General features: G+C 36.1%; 1 protein-coding gene across 3 annotated transcripts in view; it reads right to left on the bottom strand.

Moving 5' to 3' along the window:
• Positions 1 to 7,990: 7,990 nt before the first annotated feature.
• Positions 7,991 to 19,162, bottom strand: part of RPS6KA5 (ribosomal protein S6 kinase A5) — an 82,311-nt gene continuing 71,139 nt past the window's right edge. For all 3 annotated transcript variants that reach the window (XM_086748195.1, XM_086748196.1, XM_086748194.1), the window contains 4 exons: positions 15,837 to 16,028; positions 15,070 to 15,229; positions 13,976 to 14,139; positions 7,991 to 13,013 (listed from right to left, as the gene is read on the bottom strand). In XM_086748195.1, coding sequence (XP_086604321.1) covers positions 12,774 to 13,013; positions 13,976 to 14,139; positions 15,070 to 15,229; positions 15,837 to 16,028 — 756 coding nt within the window. In that variant the 3' untranslated portion in view covers positions 7,991 to 12,773. The remainder of the gene's footprint in view (positions 13,014 to 13,975; positions 14,140 to 15,069; positions 15,230 to 15,836; positions 16,029 to 19,162) is intronic.

Genomic DNA, 19,162 nt, shown 5'->3' with positions numbered 1-19,162 from the left:
CCGCAAAAATCAACAGTTTGATGACATGCACATTATAAAACCTGCCACCCCCACCTCATAGCATGGAATACAATCATACCAGAGAAGCAAAATACGCTTTATCAAAATATTTCAACATTTCAAGGTTTTGTACATAGATGAGTTTATTTTCTTAAAGATAAAATAGTTACATCTGTGAATGTACATTATTTTGTACACCATTAAGCCCTTACTGCTCTTTGAAAGTTAAAATCATACACTACACAAATAGGAAAACCTAGGAACCTGCAAAGCTTTTTTTTTTTTTTCTCCTTCACAATGGACTTTTGATTTTGCAGTTTGTTGCTTTCAAACTGATTCCATTCATACTGCACTTGTTAAATAATAGGCAGTACAATTAATACTTAGAAAGGAATGTATGCCTGTAGAATCAGGCAAATACTTATTTTTCACTATTGTATGATATCCCATTAAGTTAATTCTTAGTCTTTAGTAAATGACAGTACTAACAGTCATTGCTATTGATAAGCTGAATCTGAAGTTTAATTATTAATTGTGCTGCAAAAGATGAAAAGTCAGACTCCAAAAGAGATCTTTTCCAAACCCATTCATGTTAAATGGGAACTCGCATTGCCAATGAAAGGGCAACAAAGAGCATCACTCAACTGGGAATATATATTAAAATCATACTGTTTCAGCCCGATGTTTCATACTGCATTTTAAACCTGTCATACTGTTTCTGGAAATACCCTCCGCATCACAAATGCATGTATTCATACATTAAAAAAAAAAAACAAAAACAAACAAACAAAAAAAAACCAAAAAAACCCTAGAACTAAAAAAAACAAACCACAACACGCATGGAAAAAAGTCACTTCCCAGAAATTAGCAAAAGCACTTCACTGGTGTTTATAGGCTGAATAGATGTGAGTGTTTATATCTGAATTGCTACTTGTTCCACAACCGTATTTTCACTGAGCTACATTGCCAGTAAAGTTGCATTCCTATATTAATGTGCAGTAACTAACATGAAGCAAAATAGGAAGAAAAATAGCGTAGTTTGCTGATCCTCACATTTATTGTTCCAGTGTAAAACTTTTCAGCCTTATTCAAAGGTCTAAGGACTCAAAATAAATGATTTGCTTACTTTTAAGTTCAAGGGAAGAGCCAAGGTAAGGTCTAATCACGGGTCTTCCACCATGTTACACTCACGGTACGCCTCTCCGGCTGTATTTCAAACTGTTGTCCCACCCACACGGTGATGCTCGTAGGGCAGCAGGTAAAGAGGGTCTCTGCACTGTCTTCGCACATTAACAAAACTGATACTGTTCATTAAATTCTAGCATTGATCCAGATTGTAGCTTAATCTCTCATTTGAACTCAAAAAAGAAAAAAAAATCTTCTGAGACAAGTCGACATTTTGCTATTTTTTTATTCATTTATGCAAAAAGTGGCCAGAATGGAATCCTATTCTGGATTTAAAAAAAATAACAATTATGTATTTTTAGAAAGATGCAAGCACACTCTAATTAGCCCACTGATTTTCAGTTCATTTCTTTCTATCCAGCACAGAAAGCAAGCCATGTTATCACTTTTAAGTATTTCTTAAAGGCAAAAATAAAATACTTACTACACATTAGGACATTAGAAAAACAGATTTTAGTAAATACGAACCTTTTCTTAAATCTACATAAAGTCTCTTTAGCTAGAAAAGCAATAGTGGCAGCTCTTCTCTCTGTAGTACAATAGTTTGATTTCATTACATTATTGGCTAAAATAATACCTGGGTTTTAGTCCCAGATCTGTTTCTGTCTACACAGGAACACTATCTTCACGTAATTGCTGTTTCAAACTGCACTTCTGTGACCACTTAAGGGAAAATGAAGATCAAGTATTTGTCACATTGAATTTCCTGGTACAGCTGAATGTAGCAGTTAAGTTAAACTCAGCAACTGAAGAAGAAATGTAATTCCTTTAAATAAATTCAATAGTTAAACAGAGGAAAAGCTTTGAATTTTCACTTTTTCTTTTCCATGTTCCTAGCTGCTCATTAGTAATGAAAAACATTTTTATTCTTAATAAACATCAATATTTTCCCCATTGCTATTTAAATGCGCCTGGGACAAAGATGATGATTAAATTTGAAGCATCTACAGCGTCATACTGCATTCAAACATTTCCCTTGTTCCCGTCAGTATTAGCAGTTGAAGAACTTGCCAAGTACATTGCCAGACCACCAGAGGGAGGCAAAAACTACCTAGAAGTTCTGACACATCCTACAGCGGCAGGCGACAGTTTAGAGCGTGGACAGAAATTGGTGTATGTTGTTAGTACTACGACAAATGGGTGAGAAAAACGAACTAAATTAGAGGAATCCACAGAGACCAGGAGTTCCTGAGGATAAAGATAATGAAAAAAATCTGGCGACTTCATCAGTTCATTACTATCCAGAGGTAAGAGAAATGTTTGTGATAAAATAGTGTTCAGCAACTCTTTTTGTTCTGTGTTTGGAAAGAATGAAAATCATGCGCTTATATCGGATTTTTTCAATACTGTTAATAACTGGAGAGAAGTCTTAAAAATCACTAGATCCAGAATTAGTACACACAAGTTGCAAAACAAAGGGTCACCCCCTTCGGTCTCATCATGTCCCCATGAACAGCTCACGGAAAACCAGAGGCATCAGAGAGGACACTTGGGTTGTGCCTGTGTGCCCAAGGAAGGCAGAAGACAGTGGTAGGGTACAGCTTGCCTAGCCTGATGTGACTCAGAGAAAAATCTGGAAATTTGCATATGAGGTTACATTATGATGTTCCAAAAGCAAGGTCCTTAGCAGAGAGGGGAGAAGGAGACTTCCTAGGATCAGCTGGGGCAAATTACAAGAGACCAGTACTCCAAACGGGCAGAAGCACTAAGAAATGGCAAAATGTGGACCAAATAGCAGGAGTGCCAGCTGCTACTTCTGCACAGAAAATATGACTTAAGAGACCCGGCCAATCAAGAGTCTCACAATAATTGGCAGAACCAACAAAATACTGGTTTTATGTTACGAAAATTAAATTTTATGAAAGAAAAAAGCATTTACAAATAGATTAATAGAGAAAATAAAATAAGAACATAAAGCTAGAGATCTGTGACAAAACATTTATATAAGAAAATAGATCTTTTTAAAAGCTATCAGGATAATTAACTATTTGGTCAAGTACCAAAGAGGCAGTGGATTCTTCAGGTCTTGATGTCTCCAAAACAAGACTGGATGCTTTTCAGATAGCATGAATTGGTCAAACACAAGTTATTTGCTCTACAGAAGACTAGCTGATTTACATTTGATATGCTGTTCTACACAGGATGTCAGATAGGAAATCACAGGCAATTCCCTGAAATCCTTGCTGCATTGCGCAGTGGCAGCCTACAAAACCCCAGACACCTGTAGGAAGGCTACTGAGAAGGAAGCAGCAGGTATCACACTGCCACTCTGTAAACCACGGCACACCTGCATCTTGAGTGCTGCATGCATCTCTGGCCTCACTGTTTCAGCTCAGCAGGACATTTCTTATGTTCTTGCAATGTTCAGTTGGCTTTACACGCTGTAACTTACTTCATCTGTCCCTTTCAGAACTTTATTGCCTAACACTTGTTCTCGTTGGCAGAAAGACAAATTCTGCTTGTGTCTTCTTGATTTTCCAGAAATCAAAATTTTTCCTCTTCCCGTACTCCACTATGTCATAGATCCTTTCTATGAAAAGTTCAACTCGATATCTCCAGGGAAGATTACGACTGAATCGCAGTTTATTTAAAATACAGTAACATGATCAAAGAAGTCTCCAAAAGGTCTAGCATTTGCCTGAAACCACAGAACAGATCATTTCCAGTCTGCTTCACTGCCCTGGAGATCATTCTATCTATCAGCACAAACCAAGTAAAAACAGAACTTATGTGCTTTTTTTTAGCTGCTTGATAAAAACTGAAGTAGAAAGCAATAATGTTACTGTGACTACAGTTGGTTTGGGACAGGTATGAACTATTGTTCTGTGGGATTTATCTATCTTCACTTCACAAAGATGATTCATGAGCAAAGTTTCTGAGGAATAACTGCCAGCTTTCAGCCTCTTAGTGCTCCTGCTAAGTACAAGCACAGGTTCTTGAAAATGTGAAGTTTCACATCTGCAGGACAAAGCAGACTTCTCCTGCATGCTTCTGACCTAACTCTGCTTCAAAATGTAAAACGCAAATCAGCCAGACAGATCTGACACCTGTTGTTCAGAGTATGTTCAGACCCAAGTTTGAAAATGCTATTTGAGTTTGTATCTTTTCATTTGCACTTATTAAAAAAAAAAAATTCTTTTTGTATTTTTAAACTCATTCTTTTTGTACTTCTAACTTTATTCATTCCATTTATCAAATGTAACAGTTGCCTGAAGAGAAAGATTGCCCAGTGTATTTTAAGCTAGGTATTTCTAGACTTCTGATAAAGGGAAGAATTTCTTGCATAGCCCTTCTTCATGTTTTATTCATTTTATATATTAGACATTTGACTCTACACTTCTTTTTGGGCAGAAAGATCCATACATTGCCTTCCAAGACAAGCAGAAAGACTAGAGAAAAAAAAATAAGAGGGTTAACATAAATAGAAAGCTCATTAAAGGAACAGAACTAAGGATACAATATGAGGATTAAAAATAAATAATAATATTTTTAAAATCCCAACCAAAACCTGTATAACTACTTAAGCCAAATATACACTAGAAGAATGTCAGATACTTTGGCTATGCTCACAGCATCATATCATAAGACTTAAGCATATAGGCATTTTCCCCAAAAACAAGCTCGTGCTGGACATAAGTAATAGCACAAATACTGTCAGTTCGTCGTAGAGACTTGTTCAGATACCTCTCCCTACTGCCATAAAAGTTGTGCATAATCTAACAGCCAATAAACATCCTTGGTTATTACCTACAAAATAGGTACCTACAAAACACCTACCTACAGATACCCAAGTATCATCTGCCTAGCATTCAGATGTTCAGCTTATTTTTTTTTCTTAATTCTTCCATGAGAAGGAGTTCCCAGCACGACTTCAAGAGTCGGAAGAACAACGGACACACAGATTGCTAGCTATCCAAGGGAAACCCATGCTGCTGCTCTCCGCTGCACACAGCTCTGGTGAGAATCTCTCCTCAGGGAAACCAAGGTTGACTTGTTAATAACGACATGATGTACTTCTCCAGATTGCTTTGCATTAACTTTGAAGCCACTACAGTGGTTAACCACAGAATTTAGGGCAACAAAATAATCTCTCTTGCTATTTCTGAACACTATGGCCTGGAGAAGAAAACAAGCTGACTGAAGATCAAAACCTTCATTACAGTAATCATTCGAACACAGCTACAGAACCTGATCTGCCAAACGCTGTTCATCGCCTGGTGGTTAGCAAGACTTATAAATAAGGGGAAGTACCTCCAAGAAAGAAACCCCAAACAGATTTTCATAAACCTGGGCCTCTGACAGGTCTGGCCAACAGTAGGCTGGGCTTACCATCCCACAGATCAGCATGGTTAGGCTTTAGCAGCTCTAGAGACAGAAGCATTCAGCTGACATCTGGATCTGCAAGTCTTCAATGAGTTCTGAGCAGTTTCCCAGAAAACAGCTTTCTTCTATTTCTTCCACCACTGTATTCACAAATGACCCTCTCTTCTGGTGCTTTTCCACATTCAAAATCAGAACCCTACCCTGATATTGGGTAAAATAAAGCATTGCAATTACTTCTTGCTTTTTGGTAAGCTTCTGCCACAAGGTTTTGCACTTTGTTGATGTGACTAAGAATTTGAGAGAAGTGCAAACTTGTCAAAAAGAAAACTTCACTGTAATCTGTTGATAACTGGCATATAGTGAGTTAAGGAGAACAACGTCCTTTACCATTTGAAAATGGCACCACTTCCCTCCAAGAAGAAAAGCTGATAGGTGATTTTTTTTTTCTTAAAGATTTTAAGTTAAATATGGAGACCATTGCTTCTTCAAAAGCAATGGTGTGTAACCAGAATGTCCTGTGTGTTACTGTGAGGCAAAGCGCTCAGCATTCCTTCTTCCCCTTTCTTTCCCTCTTCCTCCCCCCTGCCCACACTGACACAAGAAATAGCATGCAAATTAACAGCCTGCTCCTTTATAACCAGCTGTCAGAATCTGTCACCAATTCATTTCTTGCCTTTACAGCTTCAGAAGTAAAAGTAGAAATCAGGGATGATCTCTTCTACTGGGACTCTAGGAAAAGATTTTTTTTTTCTGGAAGAAAATAATTTTGCAGGTTCCTTTCTCTACAGGTGAAAGAGATCGGTAAGATATCTGTAAGCATCATTTGCTGCAGTAGCATCTTAATGATAAGACTTTCAAGGTTGAAAGCCAATGCCAAGCTTTTATTCATTTTTGTAATCTAAATGTAGGTCAAGATTAAAGGCTTGTTCTCACTTTGGTGTTGAAGTAGATCAAGTTTTCCTTCTAATCTGACAGCTTCAAAATTGAACTAAGTGGCCTGCCAGGGCTGCACAAAGATAGACTGACACAACGATACGTATTAAGTAAAATAGTATTGACACTGAACTTAAAAGCAGCAGGGATATAGCACCTTGAGTTCCAATTTGTACAATCACTGTACAATGAACGCACCAGCAGACAGCGAGATCCTGTCCCCTCAAGTAGGCATAGCTTCAACGGAGTAACTGTTATGTGTAGCTGAGCTATATATTTAAAGGATGAGAACTCATTAAGGAGACAGCCGAAAAAAGCTTTGAGGTACTTGCTGCTTTTGTGAATTAATTTAGTTTATCTTCTCCACTGTGTATTGATTTTGAAGGAAAAAAAGGATACTTACTGTTATTGAGCGAGCTTCTACAGACAACATGATGATACTATCGCCTAGTTACCTCTATCAGTGCAATTTGGAGACAAACCTTGAGCACCATCCCCTCTTTGCATTGTCTTTAAATACAACTTCCCCCTCCTTTCTTCTCACCCGGCTGTAATTCCAAAGACTAGTTTACACTTGAAAGTTTTTTTAGCATAGCTGAATGTGTCATGCAAAATCACACCCATAAACTGATGTAAAATGTACTTGGGTAGATGTAGTTGCACCAGCCAATATCAGTAAGATATATCTACATTTTCAACTAAACTAGCTAAAGATAGTGATTACCTTTCCCAGCAGAAGACTTTTTGTTATTTACAAGGCCTTAGCCTAGATCCTTAGATTTTCTCTTCCTTATGAAAATAAACCTTTGGTCACAATCATACTATGAGATGCCAATCTTAAGATGTGAAGCTTGATTTGTTGATAAAGTAAAATTATCTTTGCATTAAGAGAAATGCAGCAAGTTTGCAGTTAGCAGTTTCATCTGCAATAGGTTTTTGAGCAGTTTCTAAGTAATTAAAGAAGAGTACTCTTTTTCTCTGTTTTGGCATTTCAAAGAAAGTTAGCAGACTTCTGCATGAATTTTGTGAATACAGCCAGATTGGTTGCCAAATTTAAAAAGTGATTTTATGGATTTCTTTCTACCCCTGAAAACAGTATTCATTTTCAAAAATCAGCATTATAGCACATCAGGTTTTGCAATGTTTCATTACTACTTTTACTTTGGATTAACTATGAAATCAGTAAATACAGCGTTAATCAAAATGCCTTAACTAAGTTAAAAAAACCCTTTTATTTCCCCCATCTCTGTTGGCTGAGAGGCAATACAAACACCAGAACCAATAAAAGGGTAGAGCATGTGGCCAGAAGAAAGGATCAGGAATTGTCCTGTGGGTGACAGGAAGCCATCAGACCGGTCGGTACCATCTCATCTGACCTAAACACTTACCATTGATTCCCAGGCAGTTGCAGACTTCCCTTTCCACCATACGGAACACAAAGGCTGTCAAAATACATGGGTTTTCTTCAAATTGACATTATTGCAGGTGTCTCGCATTTCTCCGTTCTTGCTGCTTCCAGGCACAACAAACAAGACTGCTCCAGCTGGTCTATGTAATCAAAAGCCTCACTTTATTTATTAGTGCAGACTACAGGAATCATCCTCAGTTTTCTTTTCTACATAGGTGTTCTGAACATCCAGAATCTATTGAACGAGTGATACACAAAAATGCGGGATGGCTGGCAAGAACTAGCCAACAGCTCTGCATTTCTTATTTTTTAGAGAATCCAGTGCTCTGTGGGCCAAAGGAGCAAAGTGAGAAGTGTTTCTCACAGGTAGACAAAAATCAAAGCACTTTTTATCTCTTTACAGCAGAAACAGCCACATTATTTCCTCTTTTCTCAATCCAGAATATTCAGTCAACTATCTCGACTGAAGGATGGCGATGTCATGTTCCGCAATGTAAAAAATCAGTGCTGAGAAAGACAGTCATATATGGAGGAAAAGAATGAAGACCACCAACTTGGCAAAAACACATGGAACGATACTTGAGAAATAACAAAAAAAAATTCAACTGAATACCAAAATGTCATTGTGTAGACAGATACACACGCACTCGCAGACCTGCAGAGTTATGAAATGTGTTTATGTTGGGTAGCTGGCAAGAAAGCTTGCAATTCAGTGTCAATGAATATTACATGGACAGGCAGATAGCAAGGGGAGAAATTTACCCCTGAAAACATCTTCCCAGAAGCTCTCATCTCTGACTTCTCATAAACCTCCTCCTTCTTCTATGGTAGCCTTTTTGTCTGGCACTCTGAATCTGTGTGAGTCGAGAACTTGTTTTTAAGTTCAGGTTATCTTAAACACGGCATATTACTTTAAATTGAGGCCTAGATGTGCAATACAACATGTATCTACACACATGCACGTAGTAAAAATGTAAGACACTTGTGCGACACTTCATCACAACCAATAAACAGACATCATCATTCTGTGTATATTTTCTGCCAAGAATTATTCTGCTCCTGGATGAGTGCTAGGGAACATAGCTGTGCAGGTATTGTTATCTTGTTCAGAAAAGTCACCACGAAAAGGGCTGAGAAAATATGTACATCAGCAATGCCAACTTGAAGCCTCAATCCATTCTGATGCAATACTGCATTTTTATGCTACCCCCCCAAAAACTGTTTAATAAAGCATTTTAATAAAGATTTTTTTTATAGCAGTAAACAACACATATGTCAAATGCACTGATCCTTCTATTAAGAAACAATAAATATTTCAACTGCTTTCCCTTATATAAAAAAATGTAGAAATTTCACTAAGCCATTGGAACAGGAACTCATTACTTCCTTTGCACTCCTCTAAATCCTTTAGCAGAATTACCTCTTAATTACTAACATTTGTGTTTCTAGTAGTATTACAAAGAAATAGCTTTACAAAATATAAAGTAATTTAAAGATCAGATTAATAACCACACTAGTTATTTAAATCTTTACTGATAATAAATTTGATTTTTTCAAACAAATCTGCCCACAATATTGCTGACTGCACTACATTTCTGACAGTAGAGAGATATCATTACTAGACATTAAAGTTGCTTTACGCATAGCAGCACTGTGAAGGAAACTTAATCAGAGTATAAACATAATTTACAGTCTAACATCTCTCTACCAAGGCAATATGAAATTTTTATAGTACTGATGAAGATTGGCTTGTACACTTCACTAATGGTATGTGTATGAAAACCGCGGCCCATGGTCTTTATACAATCCAGAGTGCCAGGCTGGGCAACAGATGAGACTAAGAAAAGATCATTCTGCCAAGATTAAGTAGTCTTCTGCAGGGACATCTGAGCAAAAAGTGAACCCGCTCTTGAGCTGCCTAGTCTGCAACTCAGTTTTATCCATGTAAATGGTGATCAGCAGTCTATGTAAAGATGCTGATCTAAAAATTCAGACAGGTTAGTGTCAAACACCACTTCTCAAGAGCTCTGTTACCTGGAGGCAGCAGAAAGTCAGAGGTGATAAACACTTCAGCTACCCCAGGTAACTGGTTCAAAGCAAATGCGACACCTAAATGTACTTACCCTTGCCAAAAAGAATTATTCTGTTTTTAAATTTTTATATAGTAAGTACTGTCAGAGTACAAGGAGGACACAGAAATATTCATCTATAAAAGATGTCTTTGATACAAGTGATGTATTCTAATAATTTTAGTCTCACAACAGTCTCTCAAAACCTGTGTGAAAAAAAACCTCTGACAACACAGCCATTATCTCTAGCATTTAGTATCTTGTGCAAGCATTCTTTTTGCTTGCTTCTTCAGTTTGTCAAGAAAAAAAATTAAATTTCCCCACAGGGAAACAATTGTACTATGTTCCTAACTTTAAGAAGTTATTTCAGCTGAGTCATAACATTCCAAATCCACCTACTATCCAAAGGTTTCTTACACTTAAACTAAATCAAATTGAAAGTTCCTTTTTTGTTGTCCTTACTCCGAACACAACAAATTCCACGAACTCCTCAAAGTTCAAACTTTAAAAGCAACCTGTTCTCTAATCTCTCAATTTACTTGTATGCATAACAAGTATTAATGGTGGATTGTTTGTTGTATTTACAGCAAGTTTATTGGGGAGAGGGAAAGTATTCTTTTACAAATGAGCCATGTTCACTATTGAGATTACTTCCAAAGAGAGCATTCAGAAAGCAAACCTGAATATATTACATTGACAATTATTTTTCAATATTTTAACATCGGCCACTTAAAATTGGTTGTGTTATTAGCACATATACTGATCTTTAAATATACTACTTCTACATAAACAGTGCAAATCTCAATATTCACATCAACCTGAAATTAATGCTGTAATTACTGTTGACATTCACATCAAGAAAGTAGTAAACTATTTCACATGAGCAATTCCAAAACCTCAGAATGCCATTATTAATATTAAAGAAACACAGAACAAACATGTTGGGCTTCAAAGCCTTGGTTTGATACACACAATCCCTGTAAACATGGATGTATTGTATTTGTCAATACTGATATCTGATATAATTCTATAAATAAAACCATTGATATAAACAATTCTTATAACCTTTTTTGCATAGGGTTTAGATTAAGGTTACTTTAAGATAGAGCAAGCTGTTAACAAAATCCCTAGTCAATTAGTCTTCCATCACACAAATTTAGGCATAGGATTACCTTTACACAAGGAGTCTCTCTGACTTCAGTAGAAACTTGCATATGTAAGCATTTGCAAAACTGGAGTCATCTTTAGCACTTAAGTTATCCCTAGTTGTTGAGAATACGAGCAATAAAAGAGCTCTCAATAAATTTATAAAATATGCTGATTTAAAAGTTTATGCTGATGTTTCTGTAAGTCACATTTATGATTCCAAACAGTTATGTACATACTATACTATCACAGTAGGAAATACTTCACTGTGGAACACCACAGTGAACAAGTTGTGAAGCACAGTGTTCAATATAATTTCCCTTTAGTATTCCCAGTGCATAAGTTGTTAACATCTACACTACACAAGGTGCCCAGGGCTAGTATTTGCTATATACAATGTAAAAGCAAGATAGAAAGAGCTTTGCAATTTAAAGTAAGGAATGAAAACAGTGGGTAATACACAGGGATTCACTCCTGCAAAGTACAGAATTCTCCTTCACAATGACCACAACCACCAATACTGTGGATTTCAGGTCATTCAACCCAGTAAAACAGTGCTCAGCACCTTGTAAGAAGAGAGATCTGAGTGCACTTTATTATAAAACATCTCCTTTTGATGTTATAAAGTGCAAAAAAAGAAAATATATATTCTAATATTTTACAGTTACTATTAAACTGCCATATTTGCACAATGCAAAATTCAAATAACTTGGTATACATTTTGTATGGACCCTACAATAACAAATGTTGAAACTGGATTTTTTTTGCATCTTTAAAAAAAACCTTAGTATTTTAAAGTTATTGTGTAAATATAAAAAGAAAATAAAAATTATAATTCATTCTTGAGATAGATATTTTAACATGTGATCATTTCCCAAAGTATTCAATATGAAATTTTGCTTTCTCTTACAGCATTATATTTTAGAATCTGTCAAACATTTTAAAAGTTGATAACTTCAAAAAGTAGAAATAAAAATTATTGTATCACAGTACTAGACACCTCACCTTATCAGACATCTTTTACCCTAGACTTTTTTAAAAAATTAAATAAATAAAAAAATATCTAAGACTTATATTCCCAGTTGTTTAGCACAAGTTATATACGGAGTTACTTTTTAAAACAACATAAAAGTTCCATAACAATTCATTTTCCTCTTAACATTCAAATAAATGGGATAGAATGTAACCACAAATTTAAAAGGCCTTAAAGTACTGTACTGCTTTGGTGCATTGTACCAATGATTCCTTACATGCATGAAGAATCAAATTCTATTACATTCTTCACATAGCTGGGTAAAAGCAGAAGATCCAAGAGTTCTATACGTGTTACAGAGCCTTCCTTTCTTTGTACAGTGGAGAAGAAACCAGGAGGAGGATTCTGACACTGAGATATAGTCTTCCTCCAAGCTGTACCACGAGCAGCATAGCTCCTTACCTCGAGTTTGACTGCACACTACTAATTTAGCCCTAAGAGAATACAATGTTGGTTGTATAATAGTATTATACCATATCCAGTGATATCAAACTTAATGCTAAAAAGAAATGTATTGAAATACAAAGCCAAAAAGGTATGATTGAAATATATTTTTAAAGCAACAGACATACTCCTGTAGCCTGTAAGCCACAGGGAGAAAGGGTGGGAGAAGACAATATAGGTACTACCAAGTTTATAACCACTTAAATCTTCAAGACAGAATATTCTCTGCTTTTCAGTCAGAGAACTGGAAGATGGTTTCTGGGTTATTGCTGTCTGTAGGGTTTGTTGGTTGCAGTGTCTTTGTAGGTGTGGTTTTACCATGAGAATGAGAGGAAGAAGAATGTGAACTTTCACTGGAGCTGCTACGTGTCTCTGTGCTTGTACTTGTTTTTTTCATTTTCCTTCTCTTTGCAAGAGGTGCCTTGTCAACATTCTGGAGACAAAATCCTTCCCTTTTGTACTTGTTAAAGGCCTGTTTAAAAATAAAAGGTAATTCTAAGCTTTTCAAGAGGTTTAAGACATTTTATTGCTCGAAGCTTATTATAAATGTTCTATGACAAGTCATAAGATGTCATCTCTTGACAGATCACCACTAATTCTTATTGTAGCTGTAACAAGAACTTTACTAGCCTTTATATGTATTTAAGAGCCAATACATAACATTATTAATTGGCATCTTTCCCTCCTTGTTCTTTTTAATTTAGAAGTATTTGTTATTCAGCCTTAAACCTATTTAAGACTACACTTTCAGAAACTACACTTAGTTAAATTACAGTTTTTCTTTCAGCCCAAATTAAATTGCATTATTGGGAACTCTCCAAATAACAATTCCTTTTTTCTTCTCTTCCTGATAATAAGCATCTGCAAGTATTTCTGGATAAATCTGCTCAATTTCAGTTTATTCTCTGTAAAAGGAATAAGAGTCAACACTATGCTTGTATAATACAGTTGCAGTTCAAATGTTTTTAGTAAATATAAAATGCTAGATAAGCAAATCCATTAAAAAAGTATCCATGATATTAAAAAAATGAACTGGATATGCTCCAGAAATTTTACCTCACTTTTGACTTTTTGTCCTTATGGTTACAAAGTTACTGAAGTTAAATAGAAATTTTCTCTTTTTTTTGGTAAAAGTTTGAAGACTTTTTAATAGATATCTTTAAGAAACAGAACATTTATAATAGCTGCTTCAGAAACAGCTGTCTCTCAGTCCCCAAAACCCAGCAGCATAAGTGTCTTCAAGAAATTTATTCTTGCCTCATCATTCATGTTTTCACTGTACTCAATCATAGGTATGAAAGAAAAAAAATAGCAGTTATAAGCAATCACTGAATTATAAGGATAAATATATATTTTTAATTAACAGAAAACATACAGAAATCTAGACAAAAATATTACAAAATTTAGCACAATATAAGATTTCTTAGAACTTACATGAAAAGTGGCTTTAACATACGTATGTACAGCAGCTCCTGAAGAGCCTAAGTTATCAGGAGTCATTAGAGGGTTGGACGACAGCTGGCTGCCATCCTGAAGCCATTCATTGTATCTCAGGCTGGACATTTTAATTCTTTTGTTTGGATCCACTGTTAGAAGTCCTAATGGAAATATATTACATTCTCTTCAGTTGTGAGCTATTTATCTTCCTTTAACAAAAAAATCCAAGTACTTTTAAGAAAATCTCATGCACTGCTTCAAAAAGTAAGTCATGACAGTATTTATCCTAGATAAGGCTCACACGGTGTTATACTACCGTCTTCTCCAGAAGAATCATTAAATGCAAGAAATTGCTATATAACTGTTTGATAATACCCATCTCTGTTCACACGAACTCAGAACTACCAAACGATTTCTTCACTTAAAACCTCTCTAGGATGAAGCTCAAGAGAGAAAGCCTGAGATTCTCTGCATGATCCTCTGAAATCTGAATCTGGAGATGCCTACATTTTTGGCAGAAAAATTCCTTACAAGTCTGCTCCTACAGAAATTCAGAACTCCATCTTAGTAGAATTAAGATTGGTGTCTATCTCAACCTGAAAACCTAATTAGATGCTCAAAAGCTTAAGAAGAATCAAAGCAGCTCAAAAATACAGTAATTCTGGTATAGGCATTCAAAAACAGTCCAAAGAAAAGACAACGATATATTAATTTTCTGTAAAAGCTCAGCTTTTAAAACATTTACCTCAAAATGGTGTTTTCACAAAAGCAAAAAACAACACAAAAGAAAAACTCGGCACTTAAATATGTTTTAAAAGAGTAACTTCACTTTTTCTGATGTTCTTCAGTTACTTCTAACCCTGCTAACGTGTAAGCATCTCACAACCTTGTACACCTCTGCTAGGTGTACAAGCAATTTTTTAATGCCATTCTGCTCTGTCCACCTTTACCCACAACTTGTATTAGGGGTCAGTATATAGCTCAAGCTGTGGATACTACTCTGTCAGGTTAAGCACTATATTGTATAGTCCTCTAAATTTTATCTTTTGAGATAAAAATATGACATACATGAAATATTTGTGAATACAAACCTTGAATTAACTCTTTAGCCTCTTCAGAAACATTTTTCCAAGCTTCTCCTTCAAAGGAAAATTCTCCTTTTTTAATTTTCTTCATAATTTCCAATGCACTGGTACATGTTAAACTTTTATCTTGAGACTGAAATGGTACCTGTCCTGATAGCATTGTATACTGTCATGAGAACAAAAGTAGCATCAATAAACACAGTATATTTATTGACTACCTTATTACTAAATATGAAGTACTGCTGTTTGCATTGCCAGCGCTATACAATAAGTTTGACTAGCATGAAGTCAAGGCTATAGAAAATAGAAAATATGCAAGACTTTCTCTGGAGTCCTCGTTAGAAAAATCATTCATATGTTTCAGGAAACTATAAACAAAACACAATAGTATTTCTACCCAGTTTATATCTACTGAAGTTAATTTTCTGTAAATCAGAGTGCAGGCTGATTCCTTCTCTGAATTGAAACTGTAGGAAGACTATATGGATGCCCATAAAATCTCGTAACAAGAATAGTTCTTTTTAAAAGCCAGACTGTATCAAATACTTTTTCCAATCCCAGCAATGCTGAATTTAACTTACTGCTTAGGAAGAAAAATATCCATCCCTAGAAAACATCTGTCCTTGGAACCTCTTATTTGTGCAGCAGTATTTTCACCTCACTTGAATTCAGCATCTACCCAATTCAAGTCTGTAATTATGTCAAGTTCTTTGCATTTGAACAAAAAGTAAATACATAGAATAAAGTGACAACTAAAAACCTCAATCACTCACCAAAATGACCCCCAAACTCCACAGATCACAAGATTCGTCATAACCATTGTGATTCAAGAGCTCTGGGGCAGCATAATGAAGAGTAAAACACGGAGTCTTAAGAGGCTGATTATCAGGTGGTTTTAAACGAGCAAAGCCAAAATCAATTATTTTTATTTCTGAATTATCAGTTTCATCTGTAAACAATAAATTCTGAAAAGCAAAAGACAAAAATCAATACCAGCACTGGATAGAAAAGTGGTTATAATACTTAGCAATATTTTTTTTTTCCTATGTTTATTACTACAGAAAACTTCCCATTATCTAGAGAAAAGGGGAACTGGGAGACACTGGGGAAAAAAAAAAGGAGAAGGAGAAATAACAGTACTCTGAGATGTAAGAAAATGTGATGTGCTTATCTGCCTCTTGTATATTTGCAAGTCAGGACAGTTCTGTCTGAGATTATTAATGAAAATGGGTATTTAGCAGAGAACAGTGGGGAAAGTAATCCAGGGAACACTGACAAGAAAAAAAAAAGCAAAGACAACAACATAGATGGATAACTGCCTTCTTCCTCAAACAAAAATACATTTTCTTAAGCTTCCACTTCCTTCTGGCATGTTGTGAATTACAGTTTTCTTGTGTGGGGAACTGTTGCTGCATGTCTTGTCTTGAATAGTCTTTGGTCCTCAAGTGGTAACACACTGAAGCCACATTGCCATGAGCACAATAATGCAAAAGAATAATTTCAAAGCAAAGGATGGTGGACAAGAAAGTACAGCAATAGCTCAGTAGCTGTGCTGACTGCTGTCTGGCATGGACCTCAAAGTCAGTATAGATATGTTTTCTGGAAGAGACCGAGGTCGAATAGCATTCAACCACTGAATATCACATAGCAGTCCAACCTGGAACCAATGGCCTACTCCTTACACCAAGGTAAAGAAATTTTGATATGGTACTCCCTAAGAATTCCAGCTTTACAGACCAGATTATGGCATCTTGTACTTGAAGACAGACAAGTAGGTATCAGTTCAGAAGAAGATTTAAGATACCTGTTGTTCTTTTTCCTGAGTATTTATATTGGTCAAGAAAGATACAAGAGTGAAGCCAAGTCCTGGAGAACTGGCTGAGGCCAAGACGAATTATTAATTATTTCTACTCCCCCACGGAACTTCTGAGAGAAGACAGGAGAGCAAAATTTTGCTGTTTCCTTTGATGTTTAATCTATGCAATGCTCTAATATTGAGAAAAAGTCTCAATATTAGAAATCCTGTAGAATCATAGAATGGTTTGTGTTGGAAGGGACCTTTCAAGGTCATCTAGTCCACCCTCCCCTGCAAGGAGCAGGGACATCCCCAACTAGATCAGGTTGCTCAGAGCTCTGTCCAACCTGTCCTTGAATGTTTCCAGGGATGGGGCACCTACCACCTCTCTGGGCAACCTGTGCCAGTGCTTCACCACCCTCATTGTAAAAAATTTCTTCCTTATGTCTGCTATCTCCCTCTATTTTAAAACCATCACCCCTTGTCCTGTCACAACAGGTCCTGCTGAAGAGTTTCTCCTTGTCTTTCCTGTAGGTCTCCTTAGGTACTGGAAGGCCACTATAAGGTCTCCCTGGAGCCTTCTCTTCTCCAGGCTGAACAGCCCCAACTCTCTCAGCCTGTCCTCATAAGAGAGGTGCTCTAGCCCTTTTATCTTCATGCCCCTCCTCTGGACTCACTCCAACAGGTCTATGTCCTTCTTATATTGGAGGCTCCACAGTATTCTAGGTGGGGTCTCACGAGAGTGGAATAGAGGGGAAGAATAATCACCTCCCTCGATCTGCTGGCCACGCTTCTTTTGATGCGGCCCAGGATGCGATTGGCCTTCTGGGCTGCAAGCGCGCATTGCCGGCCCATGTTGAGCTTCTTGTCCACCAGCACTATAGCGCTATGTAATTTTGTAATATAAAACATGAATGACTCAAAGTAATTAATTTCTAACTCATTAAGATAGGGGAAAAAAATGATTGCTAGACTGCAAGCAGATCAATAAGGAGAACCTGAGAGCATTCATTACGGATAAAAGAGAATAGCTGCTACAAAATAGTATTTTCGCATTCTCTGCTGCTGTGTCAGCTAAATGCACAATCAGAAAAGTCAGTTTTCCATATTAAAAGGTTGTGCAAAACAGATCTGAAAGAAGTCTAATTTCAGAAAAAATATTAATACAATAAGGATAAGTGATTAATATAAAAATTTTTGTTCTCTGGTGATGTTAAATAGCCAACAAGTGAATAAAGAACTGCAGTAACATTGGTTTAAAAGACCTCCTTTAAGACAAAAATGAAATGTATGAGTTATGTACAGAAATAAAGGTACAGTCCAAATATCCTAAGTTGGGTTCAGACTACTTTGTTGATTAGGTAAATAAAGTGTGTTTCACAAAAATCCACACTTAAAGCTATATCCCACATACATTTTAAGAATATAAAAACAACATTATCTCTGCCTTGGTATGTTTTATCTTTAGAACCCAGTTTATAGATTAATGATCACTTCACAGAAACAGTCCTCAAATCCTCTACTGAGAGGCTTCAAATGGTCACATATTCAACATGAACTCTTTATCTCTCCGAATTCTCTACTTTTTATCCAGTACTTTTCCTCTATTTTGCAGAGCAATATATGTGATCTAATTACTACTGCTTAAACAGAAGAGTCTTGCAGTCCATGCAATTATAAAAAGCCTCATCCATAGCGATATGTTATCAGCCATATTTTTTTAAATTAGATTTATCGCTATCACATTAGATGTCAAAGCTGAACATCAAACAAACCTGTAATTGTTAAGAAAAGCAACAGAATTACCTCTATATCTTTTTACAGAAAGGTGTACTAACCACATCTATATTGGGAAGCCTGCATAACCCATACCAAGTTCATGTCTGAACCTAAAATAGTAACTTTCAAAACAACAAGCAGGAAGGAGACAGGCTGGTTAAGTCCAACTTTATGGAGGCAAGGCATCCTGCAAGCTGCTTGCTAACCCTTAATTACTTGGTCTTCCCAGACTTCTTTTTTCTTGAACATGATGTAAAATTGAAGACTGCCTAATTTACCACGCAGCTGAAGCTCTGCTTTACAGAATCTGGCCTTTATATTCAAGATGGTACTAAGACTAAGATGACGAGAACAGGAAAAGAGAAAGGATTTCTGGGTTTTATCCTTTCAATAATGACTTATTTCAAAAGTTGTTTTATTTTCTTGATGATGTCAGCAGAGAAACTTTTTCCAAGAATCACATTTTCAAGTGATACATTAGAATTTCACAATAGCCCCTCTTTATTTAATTTTTATTTAGTACAG

This window comes from Chlamydotis macqueenii, chromosome 5 (assembly GCF_036417535.1).
Source record: "Chlamydotis macqueenii isolate bChlMac1 chromosome 5, bChlMac1.mat, whole genome shotgun sequence".
Taxonomy (NCBI): domain Eukaryota; kingdom Metazoa; phylum Chordata; class Aves; order Otidiformes; family Otididae; genus Chlamydotis; species Chlamydotis macqueenii.
This window is presented reverse-complemented; position numbering and strand designations above follow the sequence as displayed.